The sequence below is a fragment of the Polypterus senegalus genome, chromosome 5, assembly GCF_016835505.1.
Source record: "Polypterus senegalus isolate Bchr_013 chromosome 5, ASM1683550v1, whole genome shotgun sequence".
In the NCBI taxonomy this organism is placed as follows: domain Eukaryota; kingdom Metazoa; phylum Chordata; class Cladistia; order Polypteriformes; family Polypteridae; genus Polypterus; species Polypterus senegalus.
This window is the reverse complement of record NC_053158.1, coordinates 142,446,115-142,470,146: the sequence shown is the minus strand read 5'-3', so window position 1 is coordinate 142,470,146 and position 24,032 is coordinate 142,446,115. Positions and strand designations below refer to the sequence as shown.

The following is a 24,032-nucleotide window of genomic DNA, read 5'->3' as shown; positions in this document are numbered from 1 at the left end:
ATAAAACATAGCATACACTCAAAGCTGGAAATACACATGCACACAACAAAATCCAAATGCATAAACTGTGCGTATGCCAAGTTCCACAGACTCCCCGCCTTTATAAATCCCAATGACTGTAAAATTTAATACACGTGCATGCGCCTAAGCAGTGGTATCAGTAACAAAGGTAAATTCATATTGTGATATACCATGACAGAGACACTCAAAAATTCAAGTTCAGAAAAGTCGTACAGTGCCCAAAATAACAAGGAAGTGGATATCAAAGTCAATGTGAAAAAGCAAGTCGCAGCCCACCATCTGTTTATTCTGTTTCAGACAATATTACCGTCCCATGCCAAGGACGGTACTCCAGGCGGTGATGATGCTGCTGTGCCTTGCACATCTTCACGTGCAGGCTGAACACACACCTCTGCCTCAGAAACCACAGGGCAACCATCTGGTTGGGTGCTGTCGGACACTGTCCTGGAGTCACGAACTGCAACAGTGGATGCCATAAGAGATGTGGCCAATGAACTAAGGAATATAAGGGCTGTACTATATCATACTGACCACAAATTAAACAAATTGGTTAAAAACTAAATGATGCATCTGATTACCTGTTTTTACATTCTGCTAATTACATTCAAATTAAGTTGCAATATGTCCAATTTGGCTGATCATTTGATGGGTCAGGTTCATCATACCGCGTCTCGTCAGGTACAGGAAAGCCACGATTGTGTGCCACATTATGCAGCATGCTTGCACAATGTGACACACTTTCCGGGGACTATAGAGCAGCACATTAATACTGTGGAAATGCACCACAACAGGGAGATTTTGCTCTTTGAGATGACTAGCTATCCTTAAAAGCACAGCTTGCCTTTTGCCACACTACTGGGAAAAAGGACCCAAGACTGTGCGGAGCTGCCACTTGCATAGGCTCTCCTGCTATAGATAAGGTAATGCCAGCTCATTCTTTTGTTGATTCATCCATGGCTGATGTAACTTGTCCATCACCATTGCAATAGCAATGTGCATGCAGCATTTCCAAATTACATTTGGAAAACCAGATATTGTTGCGAATTGCATTTTGATGCTTGCTAGCTCAACCACAGTGCAAGGAAATCTTTATATATCCGGATGACAAAAGGATAACGCCATTCTGTACAGCTGGCAAGGCATGACTCAGTAATGTTTGTGAAAGGCCAGATCAGTCAGCAGGTTCATGTAGGAAAACTCCTATGGCTAAAAACAGAACTTCCAAACGAGCTTGTAGAGTACAATTCCTCAAAGACTTTTGTAAAGCTTGTGCCAGTTCAGTCCACAGCACCAAGAGGATAGCTCTTGGAAATCAAGATCAATTTAGAAACCAACCATCATCATCTATAAATACATGCTCCCATCTAATTCTTCCATTTGTGATGTTTTCTAACAACGTTAAAGCAGCTGTGGTAGGTGGAATAGTTTGGCCATTCCGTGCACCATTATATTGTTACAGCATGATTACAATCAAGTGAATTACATTTGTAAAAAATATTAATCTCTATGTATTTGATAAATTCTGCATCACTGATGGGATACCAAAAAAAGAAAAGAACACTACACCAGAATAGTAGTACTGCTTTGATGCTGGGTGTCAGTTGTTTGCAAAATTGAGCAGAAACCTCCGTACGTAAGGTATTAGGCTGCTGTGAAAATGTGTGTGACTTTACGCTAACTTTAGTTTTTATACATATCGAAATTAGTGTGGAAACGGGCATATGTAACATTTTTGTGCTTATGCACCGTTTATACATGAGGCCCAATATGACCAGATCAGAAGAGGAGATGTTGAATAAATAAAATGGATACAAAAGCTCTTCTAAAAATATGAATTTAAGGAAGAGGTAAAAAATCATTGGCTGACAGTTACAGTAAGCATCTTCAAGGGAATTCTTTGCTCTGCATCCATGTCCAAGATTACATAAAACAATTACGGAAAAGTTGGTTAACGGAAGTACACAAAAAAAAGTTCAGTTGAATGTTCTACAACACAATGGAAACTGTGTTCCATTGACCAATTTGAAAAGATAAAGAAAAGACTTAAATCTGTGGTTCTGAAATTCAGTTATCTGCAGCACTGTAACTACAGGTGTTCCCCCCAATCAAAGCTTGCGCTTAACTGGACTTATGCATTCATGAAGCAAGCTCGTGTTATCCCAGTTTATGCTTGTCATGTCAATTTAAAAATAAAGTGGGTTTGCAAAATTTTTATTATATTGTGCCAAGCACCTGAGTGTGTTACTGAGGTGAAATATTCTGCTTGTATTTTTTTAATGCTTTGGTTATTGAAGCCTTTTCTTACTAATTAACATGCAGTTGATAATACAATACTTACCATTCAGTTTAAAATTTGATGAACTTCCGGATGGCAGAGTTTTTATCTGCTTTACTCTTTTCAGATGGCAAGGTACTACTAAGGCTCACAAAGTATCTTATTCGTGGCCATGACGTTATGTCTTAGGTGTTTTAGATGGTCATCCACAGATTGTGAATTTCCACATAATATAAACTGGATTGCACCCAAGTATGAAACGGTCAAGAAAGAGAATCTGCCCTTTTAAATCTGACTTCATGTTTACCACCTGTAAAACACTAGCTTGCTCTCTGCAAATGAGGAGGAGGCAGTTTCTTTATATCTGAGTACAACATAGCTTTAGTTATTAGTGAGGGTATAGTAGATTTTAAGCTTGCACAGTGGATTTTTGATGCAATGGCATAAGCGGTTTATTTGTATTGATGAAATGAAAGCCAAGTACTTCAGCACACCTCTTAGATGAGACGGTTTAGACATTTAATAAGTCTCACCCATAAATGTTACCTACTGGAGGTATGGTAATCACTACTCTTTCAGAAAGACTGATGATATTATAATTCTCTGCTGCGTTGTACATAACCATGAATGTGCTAAGGAAGTCTGGTTTGACCTACTGAACTTGTTACAACCATGGCCTACCTTAGGACAGGTAATGCTAGTATTAAACATAATTGAATTAAAAAAAATTTTATTATCCTATAGTTTAGATTCCTTTGTATTAAATTTAATTTAAATAAAATGATAAGAAATGTGTTGGATAATATCTGCTCATTAGATTATCATTATTATGTTAGTATAACCAGTTTCACAATATTGTGCATAAACAGTGTGACAGACCTCAGGGGTGGCTAACATCCCAGTTGGGATAAGCCTCATACCCTTACCTGGCAGGGAGGCCAGTGTAGTGGATGGACAGGGGGAGACGGCCTACCAAGAGTTCTCCCCCAACAAGATGGGTGGCTGCATTCCTCAGCCAATATGCCCCACACATGAGGTTATATATGTTTATTCATGTGGGTTTTATTTCCTTCTTCATAATAAGCAATTAACCTTACAGCTATTAATAGTACCTAACAACTTTACTGGTTTATACACAAAGAACCAAAAAAAAAAATTCTCCCACTTGTACACCATTATTATTTGTCTTTTATAGCTATCCACCACACCCCACTGCTAGACACTCTTCATTCTCTTCCTTGGACTCTAAAGCATATTCAGCCTTGGCATTTAGCCACAGTAGCAGTTTAAAAGCATGCAAAAGTGTGGTCAGCATTATAAAATACTGGCGTCACAAGACCATAGGGCCTTCCTGCAGCCTCTAGTGTTGTGGTGCCACTGATCCACAGATGCAATTATAAGTCAAATAAGGCTTTCATTTTTCTCCTCACCTTATCTCACCTATACTTTCCTGTGTCAGCAGACACACACTTTCTCTGTGATGTTTTTTGGGAAGACAGGGAAATACTAGTCATGCTTTGCACTTTTGGCCAACCCCAAGTGTATCTCCTCCCTTTGGCACCTACCCATTTTCCCTACTAAATAACAACCCTTTTAATTTTTTATCCTGTTTCTGAAGCAGTTTACCACTATGAACTTGATTGAGTTTACCCCAGCCAAAACTCAAGAATTCATTCACAAGACACACCCTGTGGCACTATGCAAGTTACATACTGTCTTATACAGGTTCCAAAATGATTCTAGAATGCTCTAAACACTGCAGAGGAATGATAATGTCAATAACAGTATAAGGTGGAAAAAAAGTACAAAATACAGGGAGTTTTTTGGAGACAGATATACTTTTAAAATAATTAATGGTCAAAAATATAAACTGCTCATATTTCAAATGATTTAAATCAACTGGACAGTAAATCTAAAATTCTCAAAACTGATTTTAATTTCACAGTTACATAGACCAGAGAACCAGATGTACATATGTTTTTGAATGTGTGTGGGTTTTACTGTGGTTTTTATGTAGGTGTCAAAAACACACTCATGGTCTGATCTAAGGAAGTAGAGGGAATTTAAGAATAATGTGATAACTAAAATAATCAGCTAGTTTTACTGCAAGGCAGTATGTTCTCCTCCCGGAAAACAATACCATTATCAGGGTTTCCCTGGAAAAATACACATGCATATACTGTAAAGGACAGCCACAAAGGAAGCAAGATTCAGACTGATGACTCCACTAGTCTGCAATTACTCACCTCATACCCCTTGTTCAAAAGGAACTCAGCCAAATATGATCCATCCTGAAAAACATAAAATGTAAATAAGTAATTACTAAATCTTCATTTGAGATATTAGGTTATGTTTGTGACTTTGGTTGTAGATTAACTATTAACAGAGCAACAAAATGAGCAGGAAGCTTTTTTCACACATAACAGTACAGTATATTTAACTAAAAAATCTCATCAATTCAAATTACTTGGTAAAAGCCAACATCAGCATTCAACTTCAAAAAACAGCAATTAGGTAAAGGATGCTGACACACTAAAAAATGGAAAAGAAGATTAAAGATAGTAACTGTATACATCTACAATGGTGCATCTCTAACCTTTTTTTGTATATTGTTAGCATGGGAATAACTGTTACATACTTTGTCAAATAGGATAGTATGGTAGTGTAGTAATTTGTGCTGTAGCCAGAGATTTAGCACTCTGGGCTTACAGCAATTGCTCAGTCGTCGTTCATGTGGAGTAATATTTGATTTTACTTAAAAATCTGTCAATATTCATTATAAAAACCATTTAATAAATAGTTTTTTAATACTATATAAAATGTGCCAGAGTTAGATGGGACTGGAGATGTGAAGTGAGTTCACAACATCAAAGGGATGTCAATATCTTGTATTTAAAATAAGGGGAACAACTATGAGTCTGGATTTTATTAACACATACATGACCATTTTGCAATGTTGCAATGCATCTCCACAATTCAACATTTACTTCTTTTTCACCAAATCATATCATCATATATCTGAAACAATTTGTTAGTTTGTAAGAAGTTGAATTATTGAAATTAAAGTGCTGACTTCAAATAGATACTCGCCTGAACCATAGTCTTTGGAAATTACCTGGTGAAAGATCTCTGTACTAAATAACCAACTGCATTTCATTCCTTAAATGCTTGAAAGAATTGATTTCCGAGTTCTAGATACTGAGGGAAGACTTTTTTTGCCATTTTCTAATGTGTTGTTCCATTTTCATCCTTTCTTTCTTTGAAATTGTTTACCCCAGCAAGTCATTTGCATTGTCTTCCAGAATCCCAAATGCCCACAACACCATGACGAAAAAATAGTTACTGGACATCACAATTGCCATTGTCCTTCCAGTAAATGAAGGTCAGGAATTATAGTAAGGTAGTATCTTTTTGAGTTTGTTGGAAAAGCTATGATTGCCAGTACTGTATAGGCTCCGGCTGCCTCACAATCCTGCCCTGGATAAGTGGATTATGAGGATGGACGGACAGATGGATGGATGGATAAGTAACAACAACAACATTTATTTATATAGCACATTTTCATACAAACAGTAGCTCAAAGTGCTTTACATATTAAAGAATAGAAAAATGAAAGACACAATTATAAAACAAAATAAATCAACATTAATTAACATCGAATAAGAGTAAGGTTCAATGGCCAGGGGGGACAGAAAAAATAAAAAAACTCCAGACGGCTGGAGAAAAAATAAAATCTGTAGGGATTCCAGACCAAGTAGATGAACTTTTGAAATTTAAACTATCACCTCCTTTTGTTTTGAAATCTGCCTCTAATTATTGCTTTTGCAAATTGCATTTTGACAACTTCAAGCATACCGTTTTGTGCCTTTTTATTTATTTTGGTGTGCTTTGTACTGTAATCTTTTTAGAACTAGTCGGTTTGGCAGGTGCTCACATCTCTCCATGTAGGAGGGGCAGGTGAGTGAATTAGTTCCTATAGATTTATTTATAAGGACTCGATTTTTACCCTTCCTTTCTCAGCCTATTATTAGGTCTGTCAGGGTTTTTCCATCACATACTCCTTTTTCTTTGTTATCTTAGTGTCTATTCCAACAAGGCAAGATACAGTGGGATGCAAAAATTTGGCCAACCTTGTTAATAGTCATTACTTTCCTGTATAAATTGTTGGTTGTTACGATTAAAAAATGTCAGTTAAATATATCATATAGGAGACACACACAGTGATATTTGAGAAGTGAAATGAAGTTTATTGGATTTACAGAAAGTGTGCAATAATTGTTCAAACAAAATCAGGCAGGTGCATAAATTTGGGCACCGTTGTCATTTTATTGATTCCAAAACTTTTAGAACTAATTATTGGAACTCAAATTGGCTTGGTAAGCTCAGTGACCCTTGACCTACATACACAGGTGAATCCTATAATGAGAAAGAGTATTTAAGGGGGTCAATTGTAAGTTTCCCTCCTCCTTTAATTTTCTCTGAAGAGTAGCAACATGGGGGTCACAAAACAACTCTCAAATGATCTGAAGACAAAGATTGTTCACCATCATGGTTTAGGGGAAGGATACAGAAAGCTGTCCCAGAGATTTAAGCTGTCTGTTTCCACAGTTAGGAACATATTGAGGAAATGGAAGACCACAGGCTCAGTTCAAGTTAAGGCTCGAAGTGGCAGACCAAGAAAGATTTCGGATAGACAGAAGCGACGAATGGTGAGAACAGTCAGAGTCAACCCACAGACCAGCACCAAAGACCTACAACATCATCTTGCAGCAGATGGAGTCACTGTACATCGTTCAACCATTCGGCGCACTTTACACAAGGAGATGCTGTATGCGAGAGTGATGCAGAGGAAGCCTTTTCTCCGCCCACAGCACAAACAGAGCTGCTTGAGGTATGCTCAACCACATCTGGACAAGCCAGCTTCATTTCAATACTGTATAGTATTTTAACATTTTGTGCAGGTGATTTGTGAGATTTCTGGCCCCATCCAAGTCTTTACTAGTCTCAATCATGAACAATGAAAAAGCTTGTTTGTACAAGAGTATGGTGTTGCCACGAAGGTGTCCAAATTTTGTTCTACCCATATAATGGGTCAAATATGCCAATAAAACACACATTATAGAATTTCCTCTTTTAGCAGCCAGCACAAGTGAGACTCAACAGGATGAAGCCATTGTACTATATGTATTTGAATTTACACCTTGTATGATTTTTTTACTATTAATTATTTTTTTTTAGGAATAGACTTTCTTTAAAATGATGAAGAAAAAGTTGTCTCTGACCAGAGTTCTCATTAGTGCAAAGTAATGCTGCCTTAAGTCCTTGTTCCCTAATTTCAGTTAATATAAAAAGCTGTTGATAGTGGAAAATGAATCAGACTTTATTCATTAGTCAGTAATTTCTATATTATCATACAACTGCCAAAACCTTGGATTTAACAATAGAGTAAAACCTTTTACAGCACGTTTTACAACAATGTAAAGCAGTCTTATTCTTTTTATGCAGGGGCTGTATTTAGAAGTGTATTTCAAGAGTACAATCTTACTTCTCTTAGAATGCAAGAATTCAGTACATTTTACGGTCAGCAAAAGACCATTAGGCAAAATTCAATAGCAATATTAGTACATAAACTTCACGATTCATCCCAAAAACTACATGATATGAATCTTACTATATCTCTAACAATATCATACTTCCTTAATTTTAGGAGTCAGCTATTTTTTTTTGTAAAGCTTGCACTCCGGCTAGGCTGGATTCCTGCTGGGAATACCTGGCTACCAGAGATTAAGAAAGTTCTAAGATAGACAGATGGATGATTAACCTTTTAACCAAGTTTTATACTTTTATCCTACCATTATCAAACTCAGTTAAATCAGTTCAGGCTTAAGGACCATGTTACTATAGTAACATAGTGTGCCATGCAGGAATCAACCGTAAACAAAGTGTCAGCTTCTTAGTTTGTACAGTATGTCATTTACAAAAATATACATAATTAGAGTTGGGAAAACAATTCTTTGATTTTTTTTAAAGTTTCATGTTTACTATGCAGTCTTAACAATGAAGTAAATGTTAACGATGGTCCCCACTGTAAACCAAACTGGATCCAAAACAAATTTACACAAGGCCAGTCTGATGCTTCTGGAGATGTTTATTACATAACATGCCAGGCAAACATTAAAGCCAAACTTCATACTACAAATGTCACTTTGCTCCCCGACTATGGATTACTTTATAATCATGAAAAAAATTCACACAGGTCCATGACTTTATTTTTCAAGGAAATCTCATGAAATGTTAAACAAACAAAATTTCTTTTGTACAATACCCTTTACATGGTATGAACTTGAAAAAGATACAGCTGCCAGAAAAATCCAGACAGAGCATAAGAAGAGAAAAGGGGAACAGTTCTGACAGTTAACACTGAAGTCAAACACACTGCTGCTTTAGTGTTACTACAGACTGAAATGTCAGAGCTATGTCTCGTAAATTAAGAAGTGTGAATAAGGGTCCCTTAAAAAAGGACACATTATGCAAAACTATGCACATTTCTAAAGAGCCTTGGAAAGTATGATATTAATAAACCAGTCTGTCGCGATTTATACTTTCTTTTAGTGATTTTCTCTCTTTACAATTCCCTAAAGAATAAAAAGAGAATATGCTCTATGTTCTCTCAGTATATTGCATAACCTCTCACTTAAATGGTTATAAGAAAGCAACACGTAAAAGAGGGGAAAAAAGCCACACTCCTCGAGAAAGCTGATGAGAAACAGGCCTAACCAGGATTGAACCCTGTCAATAAGGTCTTGTTCTTCTCACCCAGGCCATTTCTCAAACTTTCCAACCACACTGGAACATTCTAAACCAGCAGTGGCATTTACTTCCTCTGCATTTCCTTTCCAAGTCTATCAAGTGATGTGGCACTGCTTTTCAGCCAGTGGGAATATGAGTTACTAGTTCCTGGCAATATCTGATTCTCTTGTCTGGTAGTAGCGTAGTATTCACACACTATTTATTTTTCTATTTACAGTGACATGTCATTACCATAAAGTAAAAGAGCAAAAAAGTGACTCCAGCAGGGGCCACATTTGGCTATGAGATGTAAACTTAATTCTAATAGGTCAAATTATAAATGTCAGTTTATCAGCAAAAACAGGAGCTGATGTTGTTGCAGATGTTAAGATTTCAAATCGTTAAGATTTCAAATCACTGTGTCTACCATTGTATTCTTGTAAAGACTCTGGGTGGCCTGCATGTTCTAAAATTTCCCAGTCAATCTGTATCACAAGAGCCAAATATGCTAAAAGCATTATATTCCCCACCCTGATTGTATCCGGAAATTCAAGAACTATGTAACATTCATAACGAGTCACAAGCTGCAAAGGGAGTAGGTGGTGCAGTGATCTTTGACCACTATAGACACATGTATAAACCTAGTCATAACCCAGATGAAATGTATTTCACTGATGTTTTTAAAATGTCTCTACCTGAAAAGTGAAAATAGCTTGAAACTTGTTTTAAATGTTACAGTTTAGTTATTTATTTTAATGACTCTGAGAAATACATCTAATACTCTTCCTTTATTTTGAAAGTCCCATAAAAATTACATAATAAAATTGTGTGAAGATGTATAATTTTATATAGGCTGTCAAGAAAAATGATAGAATTTGTCTAAAATTATCTTAAACAACTCCTCAAGCATTATGTCTGAGGTATACATGTCCTGAAACAGTATTCCATTTAAGACTATACAAAACCCAATCAGACAAAGCAGAAAAAAAAATGTCAAAAGTGGTTTAGATTAGAAGTACAAATTTCTCTGTGTGGCATATTTAAAGCTACATAATTTATATAATGAACAAACAGGTGGGCAAAGGATTTTTTCATTTCATTTTATTGAAGTGGAGTGAGGCGTTGTGCCTTTTTTCTGCCAGCAGAGGGTATCAAGTAAATTGCAAAATTGTTAATATTTGTAGACAGAAGAATAAACTGTATAAGACAAATACTGTAGAAACTAAGACAAGTACACACTATACACAAATCTTACATGCACTAATAATGAAATCCATTTTTAATATTTAATGTCTTCTGCCAATTCCTATTTTAGGTAACTACAAATACCAAGATTCAAAATCACATTTGTCTTTAATTTAATTTTAACAGCCAAAACAAATCAACTTTTAATGACTTCCATTAAACTTTCAATTTCAAAGCTTTATTAATGTGGCAGACAGACAGATATTGACTAGTCAAAATTTAAAACACACATTTGCAATCACTTGAACTAGAGAAAGCCTGATATGCTGACAGGTGCATTTTATGTTTTACTTTGGTTTGTTAGAAAAAGAAAATAACACTAATGAACAAAGACTTTGTTACAGAACAACTTAGGGGTATTTTAAAAGTACTGATTTCAAGAATGTACTCAGAATTTTTCCATCACACAAAGTTTTTGAATTCTGCCGTTCATTTAGGTTGTATGTTTAGTATTAAGGTTTACTACTCTTTTTAAAGTTTAGGTTTAAAATATTTTTATTGCTGTTTATAAGCATTTTATAACTTTACAGACATTTTCCTGGTAATCTTGAAGCAGTCAGTGACAAACATGTTGAAGTGGAGTCCCAGTAATATTCTTGCCGACTATTACCAGAAATTAGAGTGATATTCCTGAGGCCAAGTAGAACAGAAAATTGTATACTTTTGCCTTTTAGGTGAGACTTTCCCATGTGTATATATAGAGGTATATCATATTTTTTAAGCATGTGTCATTGAAAATCCTAATGTGATACGGAAAATCCAATTAGATATTTTAATTTAGCACAAAAATACTGTAAGATTCACCTATATTAATTCATATCACAAGAAAGTTACATTTTGTTACCCAGTGTAATTATTGATTTAATTACTTTGAATTAAGGATGTCTAAAAAAGAATTTTAGGCACCTAAAGTTTAATGTTAACTAGTCAAAATTAACGAAAATGTCTGTCTCATTTGAATTCTGACTAGTTATATTGAAATAACAGATGTTATACATGTACTTAAAACTCTCCATCAATGGAAAAACTCCCTCAATTTTGTCATGAAATTTCTAAAACTAAAATGTATTGTAGGCAACTCATGTTTGGATTCTGACTAGTTAAAGATATTAAGAAAGCCTAAACCGCATTAATTCCTACCTTGTGCACAATACTGACAGGTTAGTCGGTAACAATTAGTCTCTGGACCTTACAACACTAAAAATGGATTAACCAAATATAGTGAAAGATAAAACAATGAATAGAAACATTAATACATATCACTATCAAATTAAACTTTTAAATCACCATTGAAGCATAATTTAAGTAGATTTTAAATCCTATTAAGAAAATGTAATATTATAACATATAATGTTTATGCATATTTTGCTTTACTACAGTACATTTGACTTCAGGTTTCTCTAGGATATCTGAAGCCAAACAAAAAAGCATTGAATGCTCAGGATTACTAAATGCATTTAAATTATTAATTAGATTATTATCAAATAATCCTAAATAATGAATCATGTTTTTTCTATAAATTGCAAACTGATCACTGTGGCGGACAGCTAGGGCTGGAGGATGGAAAGACCGGGAGAAGGGCAGTACCTAATCTGGGACACAAGAAGGCAGCTGCCCTGGTGGGTGTTGGGGCCATGGGAACAGAAGCTCAACCTTGTGGGGACCCATGGCCACTGCCAGGGGGCCTGGATGGTTCAGAAGCCATGGTATGCAACACGTCCGCCACACCAGGAAGTGCTGCTGGACCAGGAAGCAGGTACACCCGGAGTGCTTCCGGAATCCCACACAGCACTTCCACCACACCAGGAAGTCCTGCAGGAAAATCATCAGGGTGTACCAAAGCTCTGGAATTGTCCAAGCTCCCCCTGGTAGTGGCCACGGTCCTCAATAGGATTAAGCTTCCAAGCTCCAGTCAAGTGGCCCCGATGCAAATCAGGTGGGTTGCCCTCTCATGCCCCAGGGATGGTATTGCATCTTTCCGGGTCCTTCCGCTCTCCAGGGGTTCCGGTGGGTCAAAGTCACTGGTCATCTGTCACATCACTTGATATAGTCTTTCTAGCAATATTTTTCAGGAAACATAGAGCAACTAGTCTTGCATGTGGACTATGAAAAAATAAATTCAACGGGGATTATAATGAATCCACATAAAGTAATAATATCAAGGTATTGAACAAATTCAATTCAATTTTATTTATTCTTAAAAACTACATTTCACTCCAAGGAACATTTCTTTATTTGCCTAGCAGACACTTTTATCCAAAGCAACATTCAAGAGGTTAACCTAATCAAGTAACCATCAGTCTGGGAGACTTTTTATGAAAAAGTGTTAGAGGACAAGGTTCCAAAATTGACCATCACAAGTGAAATTAACAAAATACTAGTTGCTTACAGTTCCATGGTTACAAAACATAACAGCTAATATCAGATAGAATTTCAACAAACAATGTTCAAATGTTTTTTAAACACATTGAGGGAGTCAGAATTTCAAATGGAGGTGGGCAGGTCATTCCACTAACTAGGAGCTACACATGGAAAAGAGTCTGAACTGAGATTTAATGTCACACTGATCCTTGTGATGTATAGCCTATTTTCATTTTTCCTTCCATCCTCCAACTATCTCCAATTACCCTTTCTATAGCATTCTTCTCAATTTTTCTCTTTCTGGGTTTTACTTTCCTCCCTTTCTTTCTGCAAATTGACAATTGTACCTAAAATGTAAACCTTCTACAAAAATTTGGTCTTAACTAAGTCAATTCTAAGGTAATGTTTTTATTTTCTGTGAATTACTATATATTGTACTGAGGGGTTACTCTTCACTTTGAAAATTTGGTAAACAAACTGAAAGTAAAGCACACTTCCACTTCTATGTATAGTAGGCTATATACTATAATAAAGTTTAGTTTAATTAAAACACATTTCATATAATCACATACTATATGAGTACAAATATGATATGTATACAGTAATCCCTCCTCGATCGCGGGGATTGCATTCCAGAACCCCCCGCGATAGATGAAAATCCACGAAGTAGAAACCATATGTTTGTATGGTTATTTTTATATATTTTAAGCCCTTATAAACTCTCCCACACTGTTAACATTATTAGAGCCCTCTAGACATGAAATAACACCCTTTAGTCAAAAGTTTAAACTGTGCTCCATGACAAGACAGAGATGATAGTTCTTTCTCACAATTAAAAGAATGCAAATATATCTTCTCTTCAAAAGAATGCGTGTCAGTAGCAGAGAATGTCAGAGAGAGAGAGCGCGAGAGAAAAGCAAACAATCAAAAAATCAATACGTGCTTTTGGGCTTTTAAGTATGCCGAAGAACCGCGATAAAGCAGCATTTTTTACAGGCGCGTCCGTATCCTCTAGGCAAACAGCCTCTGTGCAAACAGCCCCACTGCTCACACGCCCTCCGTCAGGCGCAAAAAATGTCAGAGAGAGTGAGAGACACAGAGAGAAGCAAACAATCAAGCACCGTGCCGGAAGCATATAGTATATCATTGAGGAGTTTTAGTTAATACGTAATACATGCTCTGATTGGGTAGCTTCTAAGCCATTCGCCAAAAGTGTCCCTTGTATGAAATCAACTGGGCAAACAAACTGAGGAAGCATGTACCATAAATTAAAAGACCCATTGTCCGCAGAAATCCGCGAACAAGTGAAAAATCCGTGATATATATTTAGATATGCTTACATTTAAAATCCGCGATGGAGTGAAGCCATGAAAGTCGATATAGCGAGGGATCACTGTATATGTACTTTATAAAATATAAATTTGTAAAATTTTTATATTAAGTCCACTCTTTAAGAATCTAAATGGTAACATGTCCAAGAATGTGCAGTTGTATGCCCAGTCTTCCTGTAGGAAATTCACAATGTCTTAACTCTGTTATTTGCAAGCCATTTACTCAAAAAAGTTACATTTGAAAACATTTGCAAATAAATCTGAATTTTTACATTGTTTTTCAATGTGATTTTTAAGTACTCCTTTTATAACTGTAATTGTTAATATAAGCTCTTACAGTGCCTTTCCTACAACCTCCACTTTTTCCTGAAACAGTTTCCTACTTTCCAAATAACTTAGTGATTCAGACCGGGTACTGGGCAATTATGATTTGATTGAATGTTCAGTTAAAGGAAGAAAGTTTTCATATGGTTGAAAATACATATATTTACATATGGAAGATCAAACACCCCATGGGAAAACGTGAGAAGTTCCTTATGCAGTAAGTGTGAATTTTCCCCTGGGATTAATAAAGTATCTATCTATCTCTATCTAAACACATTCAAATAGTGGCACATTGTACAGCCAGATGTTTCAAAGCTCCACAGTCCTGACCCAGTTAATTTGTTTGGGATTTTTACATTCTAACCAACCTGGTATGTGGTTTTTCTTGGGTACTTCATGCTTTTTATGTAATTGATAACTTTAAACTAGCCAAGTAAACTGAGCATTGGTGTACGTATGACAGTACCGATGACAGGGCAACTCCTGATTCAGGATAGTACTGAAAAATGGAAAGATGGTTAACAAGTATGCAATCATTTCCAGATTGCACATTGTGAATCTAACTAAAAATGTCTGGGACTGCTATGTACACAATTTTATGCATGTTTCAATTTCCTAGTGAATTACAAAAAAATTATCATTTCAAACAAATGAGGAAATAGTATGTGTAAAAACAGACTGGGAATGTAAGCAAAGATTATGTTTGCACTTTGTTAATCAATAGTTCATCTAAACTAGTTTTAAAATATTTTTTTATTCTTTGACAAGTACTGTAAACAAAAAAAAATCAAGAAGTCTCAAATAACAAAAGTAATGCAACTATAATTAAATCCTAGCCCACTCTATAACCATACATAGTATAATCCCTACCCTGTTGACCCCCAACATGAGGTCCAAGATCCCAGCCATTATTGAATAGTCATTAATTTTGGAGATTTCTATTACAAAATAAACAAAACATTTACTGTAGCAGCTACAGAAGCCATAATTACATCAGATATAATTAACACAGGAATCATCTAAAGTATTTTTTTATCACTGAGTATGGGGGTATTTGGGATTCCAATGGCCAGTACATTTGCAAAGTGATCTTTCTTGAAGTGTAGCATAGACTGAACATCAAGCATCCTAGATTTAAAACAATCAACTTTTACTCACAGAGATCTGAAGCAGTACACTTTTTAGTATATTTGTCCTAAACTACTACTAAACAATCTCAGCAAACACTGAAACAATGTTAATTTGTAAAATTTCCAAATTTGGAATGTGTATCTGGAATAGCCTGACAAAAATCAAGTAAAACATTTTACATACCTCAAATACATTAGTTTGCTACTTAAATATTTAAAAAAGAAAAAATGGAGGCAAGTATATTATTATTAAAACTTCAGCTCCTGAGTGAAACTGCATTTTAATCAGTGCATAATATGAAGACATACGCATTTATAGTTAGGTAACGAAGCAAGATTGATGAACCGAATAGCCTTCTTCTGTTTGTCAAACTTCTTACGCTCTTATATGATGCACCATAAAGGAGAAAGTAAGAACAAAAATGCAGCCTCTAATTAAATAGTGTATTTACATAATCCTGTGGGAACCTTAAATGTCTGTGCTTTTTCAGGGAAACAAGTTTACTACTTTTTACTGAGCTACTAAATTGTAATTTAGTCTTGCTCACCACTCTTTACACAACATATTTGGCTCCAGCAGACCCCCGTGATCCTGTGTTCGGATTCAGCGGGTTGGAAAATGGATGGATGGATGGATGGAGAGTTTTGTGTAATACAATATGTAAGAATACACTGTTCTGTTCACATCTTGATTTATTTATGGGAATAATTAGGCACCAGTGCAAACATAAGTATAAGACTGCAGAAATGCCAATTATTCATTGTAAAATCTATTTATTGCAATAACCAATGCCTTCAAAATCTGCCTAGTAAAAAATTACATTACAACAATGGCACACTAATATTTTTAATGTCACAGTCATGATTGCATATGGCAAATCTAATCTCAGGCATATGGAAAAAAAGAAAACTTACAGGTCAAATAAAACAATGATTTAAGTTAAAGTTAGCAGCAAGCCTTTGATTAAGGGATTCACTGGAAAGAAAATCTGCCGTAACTATGGGTCTCACTGAGCCAGGCTGCAAAGCTGGTGATAGATATATCCAAACGTTAGGGCTTTAACAAGTTTCTGGAGAATTAAAACGGGACTTTGATTTTCAAAGAATACCTAATAATAATAATAATAACAATACATTTTATTTATATAGAGCCTTTCCCATGCTCAAGGCGCTTTACAGAGTTTAAGAAAGAATGGCAGGGTATACAGTATATAGCATTTTACTAAGCCAGAAAAATAAATAAAGAAGAGTAAGATGGTAAATTCAGAGAAAAACCTAACAGACAACATAATTGATGATCTAGAACACATACACAGGTTACATGAACATCTTGACTTAGAGGTAAACTGAAAGAAGGGTAATAAAGTCAGATAGAGCTAAAAGCCTTCCTGAACAGATGAGTTTTGAGTTGTTTTTTAAAAGAATTCATGGAGTCAGCTGATCTGATTAATTTGGGTAGGTCATTCCAGAGTCTGGACACTATACAGCTGAAGGCCCTGTCACCCATGGAGTGTAGATTAGTGTGTAGCACAACAAGATTGCCAGAATCAGAGGACCTTAGTGGGCAGACAGGCACATAGTGATGGAAAAGGTTACTGATGTAGTTTGGCGCAAGGTCGTTTAAGGCTTTGTAGGTTATTAGCAGAATTTTATATTCGATTTTGTAAGACACGGGGAGCCAGTGAAGGCGGAGCAGGATGGGTGTGAGGTGCTCGCTGCTGCTGGTTCGGGTAAGGACTCTTGCAGCCGTGTTTTGAATAAGCTGGAGCTGTGATATAAGATTAGAAGGGGCACCTGCCAGTAGGGAATTACAATAATCGATACGGGATGCGATAACAGCAAGGACAAGTTTCTCAGCATTAGAAAAGGAGATGAAGGAGCAAACACGGGATATGTTAAAGAGGAGAAAGTAAGAAAGTTTCTTAATGTGATATATGTGAGTGGAATAAGAAAGGGAGGAATCAAAATTGATACCAAGATTCTTTGCAGTGGAGGCAGGTCTGATGAGATCACCGCCAAGATGGACTGGGAAGGAACTCATTTTACTAAGTTGCACTTTAGTCCTAATTTGCAGGAGTTCAGTTTTGTTGCAGTTTAATTTTAAAGAGTTCTGCTCCATCCAGGTATTAATTTCACAGAGGCAGGTTGTGAGCTGAGAAAGCTCTGATGAAGTTCCACTTTAAACATTGAAATAGAGTTGAGTGTCATCTGCATAGAAATTGTAACCCAGTCCAAAGCTAGGAATATGGCCAAGGGGAAGCATATAAATACAGAAGAGGAGAGGGGCAAGGACAGAGCCCTGAGGAACTCCTTGTGTGACTGGCGCAAAGCTGGATCTGCTGTTGCCAAGACTAACAAACTCTTGCCTATCAGTCAGATAGGACTTGAACCACTGGAGGACAGTGCCAGTGATACTCAGCATGTTCTCCACTTTGGACAGTAGAATGTCATGTCTGACAGAGTCAAATGCTGCACTGAGGTCTAACAGAATTAATATGCTGGTTTGTCCAGAGTCTGCTGCCATAAGCAAATCATTGGTTACTCGTAGCAGAGCAGTTTCACAGCTATGCTGCGCCCTGAAGCCAGACCGAAAGGGTTCCATCAAATTATTAGAAGTTAAGTAGTTGGTGAGTTGGGAAGCTACAACACGCTCAAGAACTTTTGACAGAAAAGGTAAGTGGGAAATAGGCCGAAAATTGTTAAGATTGGCACCATCAAGGTCAGATTTTTTTAACATTGGGGTTACAGAGGCAGTTATAAAAGTGAGCGGCACAGAGCCAGTGTCAAGGGATGAGTTTATTATTGTTGTAATAGTCAGGAGACAGGATTTAAGCAGTGTGCTGGGGATGGGGTCCAGTACACAAGTAGTCGGCCTCATCTTACAAAGCAGGTTATTAACAAAAGCAGATGTGACTGGTGAGAACTTAGAGAAGGAGCTGGATGGAGTGGAAAACAGGGAAAGATATAAACAGATGATGTATTTGTGTTAGTTGAATTATTTAGATCTTCAATTCTGTTACGGAAAAAGTGGAGGAATTTCTCACAGACTTCAGTAGAACAACAACAACAACATTTATTTATATAGCACATTTTCATACAAACAGTAGCTCAAAGTGCTTTAGATATTAAAGAATAGAAAAATGAAAGACACAATTATAAAACAAAATAAATCAACATTAACATCGAATAAGAGTAAGGTTCAATGGCCAGGGGGGACAGAAAAAACAAAAACTCCAGACGGCTGGAGAAAAAATAAAATCTGTAGGGATTCCAGACCATGAGACCGCCCTGTCCCCTCTGGGCATTCTACCTAACAAAAATGAAACAGTCCTCTTTGGATTTAGGATTCTCACGGAAGGGCTTGATGATGATGATGGTCACGTAGACTTCTGCCTTTTAATCCATCCATCATTGTTGGAGCATCATGAAGCTTTGAGTAGGTGGAGGTGGCGCAGGCCACCACCACAAAGAAACCGGAAAAAGAAACAGAAAAGAGAGTAGGGGTAGATGGGCCAGATGCGGGTTTGAGTAGTTTATTAAATACAGAGAACAATATCCTTGGGTTATCGTGGCCACTTTCTATTATTCTGCCATAATGAGTGTTCTTGAAAGCAGTTAGTGCTTCTCTGTAAGCTCTTTGGTGGTCAGAGAAAGCCTTAATGTGAACAGTGAGGCCAGGCTTCCGTCTTCTCTCAAGGCGTAGGCCAGCTGCTTTCATACAGTGGTGTGAAAAACTATTTGCCCCCTTCCTGATTTCTTATTCTTTTGCATGTTTGTCACACAAAATGTTTCTGATCATCAAACACATTTAACCATTAGTCAAATATAACACAAGTAAACACAAAATGCCGTTTTAAATGATGGTTTTATTATTTAGGGAGAAAAAAAAATCCAAACCTACATGGCCCTGTGTGAAAAGTAATTGCCCCCTGAACCTAATAACTGGTTGGGCCACCCTTAGCAGCAATAACTGCAATCAAGCATTTGCAATAACTTGCAATGAGTCTTTTACAGCACTCTGGAGGAATTTTGGCCCACTCATCTTTGCAGAATTGTTGTAATTCAGCTTTATTTGAGGGTTTTCTAGTATGAACTGCCTTTTTAAGGTCATGCCATAGCATCTCAATTGGATTCTGGTCAGGACTTTGACTAGGCCACTCCAAAGTCTTCGTTTTGTTTTTCTTCAGCCATTCAGAGGTGGATTTGCTGGTGTGTTTTGGGTCATTGTCCTGTTGCAGCACCCAAGATCGCTTCAGCTTGAGTTGACGAACAGATGGCCAGACATTCTCCTTCAGGATTTTTTGGTAGACAGTAGAATTCATGGTTCCATCTATCACAGCAGGCCTTCCAGGTCCTGAAGCAGCAAAACAACCCCAGACCATCACACTACCACCACCATATTTTACTGTTGGTATGATGTTCTTTTTCTGAAATGCTGTGTTCCTTTTACGCCAGATGTAACGGGACATTTGCCTTCCAAAAGTTCAACTTTTGTCTCATCAGTCCACAAGGTATTTTCCCAAAAGTCTTGGCAATCATTGAGATGTTTCTTAGCAAAATTGAGACGAGCCCTAATGTTCTTTTGCTTAACAGTGGTTTGCGTCTTGGAAATCTGCCATGCAGGCCGTTTTTGCCCAGTCTCTTTCTTATGGTGGAGTCGTGAACACTGACCTTAATTGAGGCAAGTGAGGCCCTCAGTTCTTTAGACGTTGTCCTGGGGTCTTTTGTGACCTCTCGGATGAGTCGTCTCTGTGCTCTTGGGGTAATTTTGGTCGGCCGGCCACTCCTGGGAAGGTTCACCACTGTTCCATGTTTTTGCCATTTGTGGATAATGGCTCTCACTGTGGTTCGCTGGAGTCCCAAAGCTTTAGAAATGGCTTTATAACCTTTACCAGACTGACAGATCTCAATTACTTCTGTTCTCATTTGTTCCTGAATTTCTTTGGATCTTGGCATGATGTCTAGCTTTTGAGGTGCTTTTGGTCTACTTCTCTGTGTCAGGCAGCTCCTATTTAAGTGATTTCTTGATTGAAACAGGTGTGGCAGTAATCAGGCCTGGGGTGGCTACGGAAATTGAACTCGGGTGTGATACACCACAGTTAGGTTATTTTTTAACAAGGGGGCAATTACTTTTTCACACAGGGCCATGTAGGTTTGGATTTTTTTTCTCCCTAAATAATAAAACCATCATTTAAAAACTGCATTTTGTGTTTACTTGTGTTATATTTGACTAATGGTTAAATGTGTTTGATGATCAGAAACATTTTGTGTGACAAACATGCAAAAGAATAAGAAATCAGGAAGGGGGCAAATAGTTTTTCACACCACTGTAGATCTCAATCCTGAGTTTATACCAAGGAGCTGAACACTTAAAGGAAACCTCCTTATGTTTTAAAGGAGCTGTTATCTAATGCTGAATGATGAGCTGAGTTATAGTTGACAACAAGACTATCTAGTGTTGATGGAATAGGCTAAGACAGTAAAAGATCAGAAATGGATCCAGAAAGAACAGAGGGACAGATATTTTTAAAGGTTTCTGAAAGAAATTTGTAATTTACAGGTTAGAGAAGGGAGAGATAATGAGGCAGTGAAAAGTACTGCTTTATGGTCAGAGAGTCCCAAATCAGTGCTGTAAATGTTGGCAACAGATAGTCCAGAAGTACAGATTAGATCCAATATATGACCACCACAGTGGGTGGGCAAATCAACATGTTGTGTCAAGTCAAAACAGTCCAGTAAGGATAGGAATTCATTTCTCAGTTTAGAAGCGGGGGCTTATCAAGCATACATTTTAAAACTATTGTTTCTAACAGTTTTTTTTTACATATTTATAACTTTCTATTTTTTCCTCTGCTGCTTTCTTGTATGATTTTTTTCAGTTGATTTTAACTTAATCCTACATGCTTGATACATCTGCTTCTGCTTCAGTGAAACAAGTCACTTGCTTAGACTTTTATTGCAGCAATGGCAAGGACATATAGGTTTGCAGTTCACATCCTTGGCTACTTGCAGAATTAATACAATTTTATTACACACAATGTTTAGAATAGATGTGGACTTCACCAAGCCATTTCTTTTCATATTTTTTAAACATAGTTGCTATTTTATGTTGCTATATTTAGAGCTTAATTTAAAGCAGGCAATAAAAGTCACAAAATGCTGCCAAATTCCAGCTGTTTCACATGTAGGTCACTTTTTCAGGTCAGGCTAAACAGAAAGGGGAGGCACACTGTTGATTAAGGTAAGATATAAATAACTGAAACCAAAAGGTACATTTCTGGAAGCACTGAGGCAAGTAACAATATACTTCTGAGAATGAATAGTCTCTAAGACAGACAATAGAGAATATAATATTAAATGTGACAAGCTGGTTACTGCCTTGCATTCAATGGTACCAGAGCAGACAACACTACTTTTCTGTGGACTAACACATATCACAGGCAATCTTAGTTCACAGATTTGCATTGTGGTAACTGCCAGTGGCCAGCCATAATCCTGCAATAGTGGGATTAGAACTGCTCTCAGAAGCAATTTCTAAGATGATGGAGGCTCATCATCATTTGGGCCAAGCAGAAAGCGTTTCTGAATACTGTAAGCGGAGTGCTTCCTGGTGATGTCAATTGAGCTCTCTCTCACTCAGTCACCATCTTACTATATAGTACTTCCACCTCCACAGGCCCCTTTTTATCTTGTACTGCAAAGAACAGGATAAGCAAGTGGTCAGCTGGATGGAAGGAACCAAAATAACTCACTTCAGTCAACATGCCTAAGCATATACAACATATGTAAAATGTGTGAGAAAGAAAAAATGCTCTATGTAACTATTAAAATTGGGACTTTAACAAGATAAAAATCAAAGGTACTGCAAAGAATTCCTACCAGGAAAACAAAATCAACACCCTATATTTTCAAACAGTAGGGATGCCAACCGATCAAACTTTAGATTCTTTTATAATACAAAGAACGATATTTGAACATGATGCTGGACTGATATGCCTAGCCTTTAAATCTTCTTCATATTTAAACTACAAATAGCATGTACTAGTTGCAGTATTGTAGTATGCAGTATATTATTTATAAAGCATTTGGTTCAAACAATAAAAAATGTAAAAATTAGTACTTAATTTGAAGTTAGCAGTAACACTAACACTGTCACATGGAATGCAGCGGACTATCTGAATATGCAGTCTTAAAAACTGGTAAAACTCAGGAATACAGGGACACCAGGAACCAACAGATGGAGTTGTCCTCAGAGCAAAGAAATATTCAACCTACATTCCGAGAGGGAATTTTATGTTTCCTTAGGACAGAGGGCAGATTGAGACTACAGTAAGAGAAAAGTTGGGTGAAGGTTCAAAAGTCAAACAAAGAGGTAAAAGTAGATGTACTGTATAACAAGAAAGAAATGTTAACTGGAACTTGGTAGACAGGCAAGTGGATACGCGATAAGTTAAATTTTAAGATGGCCCAGCAAAGTAGGAGGTTTCTTGTGTTGTCAGATACCATGACCATTGTTTATCATTTGATTCTATATTTGTTCAGAGTATGGAGTAAAGCAGGGAATGCCTCTATTAAAATACATAACACTAAGTAAGTTGCAGGTCTACAAGAAAATTGTTGTGAAAAAGATTACAGTATAGATGAAATTCAAAGATATGGGTAATACAAAGGTTAATGCACAATATTCTGCATTTTCTGCCATCCGTTGTCTTTTTACCAAAATTATATTTTATAGTTGACAAAACATGCAAAAATGTCAATATTATTCCAGTGTCAACTGAATCTTAAACAAACAATTACAGTTCTATTAGCCTACCTTGAAATGATCAAGTAAATCCTTGGTTGTGAACAAGCCCATAAATTAAGACCCATGGTAATGGGAGTTAGCATATGTATCTTTCTTGTTGGGGGTCCAGTATCTTATGCAAAAGTCAAGTTGTTAGCTTTTCCTTGTTTTATTCACACATTCATTTAACAGCAGATAACAAACATTTCCTTGCTTTCAACACAAGGTCTTTTCTAATTAATTGTGAGATTCCACATTTCACTAATAATTAATTTTATCTTTTCCACAGTTGAATGACCTTTCATATTCTGAATCAAAGTACATCTTTTTGAAAAGTTTGTGAATGTCTTTGGTAAATGTATAGAACTAGTATTGACTTACAATGTAGAAGACCACTGTTGTCATAGAAAATCTACTGAATGCTGGGAAAGTGGCTGTATTATTTATTAGGTCTTATCTGAGGAAGAGCAGTGGACAAACTGTCAGCTAACAATCCAAACATCAGACTCAACTGGTGCCAGACTCCTTCAAGAGCTAGCATATCATTTGTTCTTGTCAGATTTCATGTGGGAATCGAGTGCCTTAATGCCCATTTTACCTACTTTGAATTTATTTCAACATATTTTACATCTAGCTTAAAAACAATTGGTTGTCAACTAGTACTGGTACTTTTCATCCTCTGGCCATTTATGGTAAATTTTGCATTTTCCAGCTTTTGAAGACTTACTCACTTTAGCTAACAAATGAATCCATGGAGTAGAGTTTGATAT

General features: G+C 36.6%; 1 protein-coding gene across 1 annotated transcript in view; it reads right to left on the bottom strand.

Annotated features, from left to right (window-relative positions):
• gmds (GDP-mannose 4,6-dehydratase) overlaps positions 1-24,032 on the bottom strand; it is an 861,801-nt gene that overhangs the window by 692,946 nt on the left and 144,823 nt on the right. Inside the window, exon 2 of the mRNA XM_039753423.1 lies at positions 4,543-4,587. Within this exon, the coding sequence (XP_039609357.1) occupies positions 4,543-4,587 (45 nt within the window). The remainder of the gene's footprint in view (positions 1-4,542; positions 4,588-24,032) is intronic.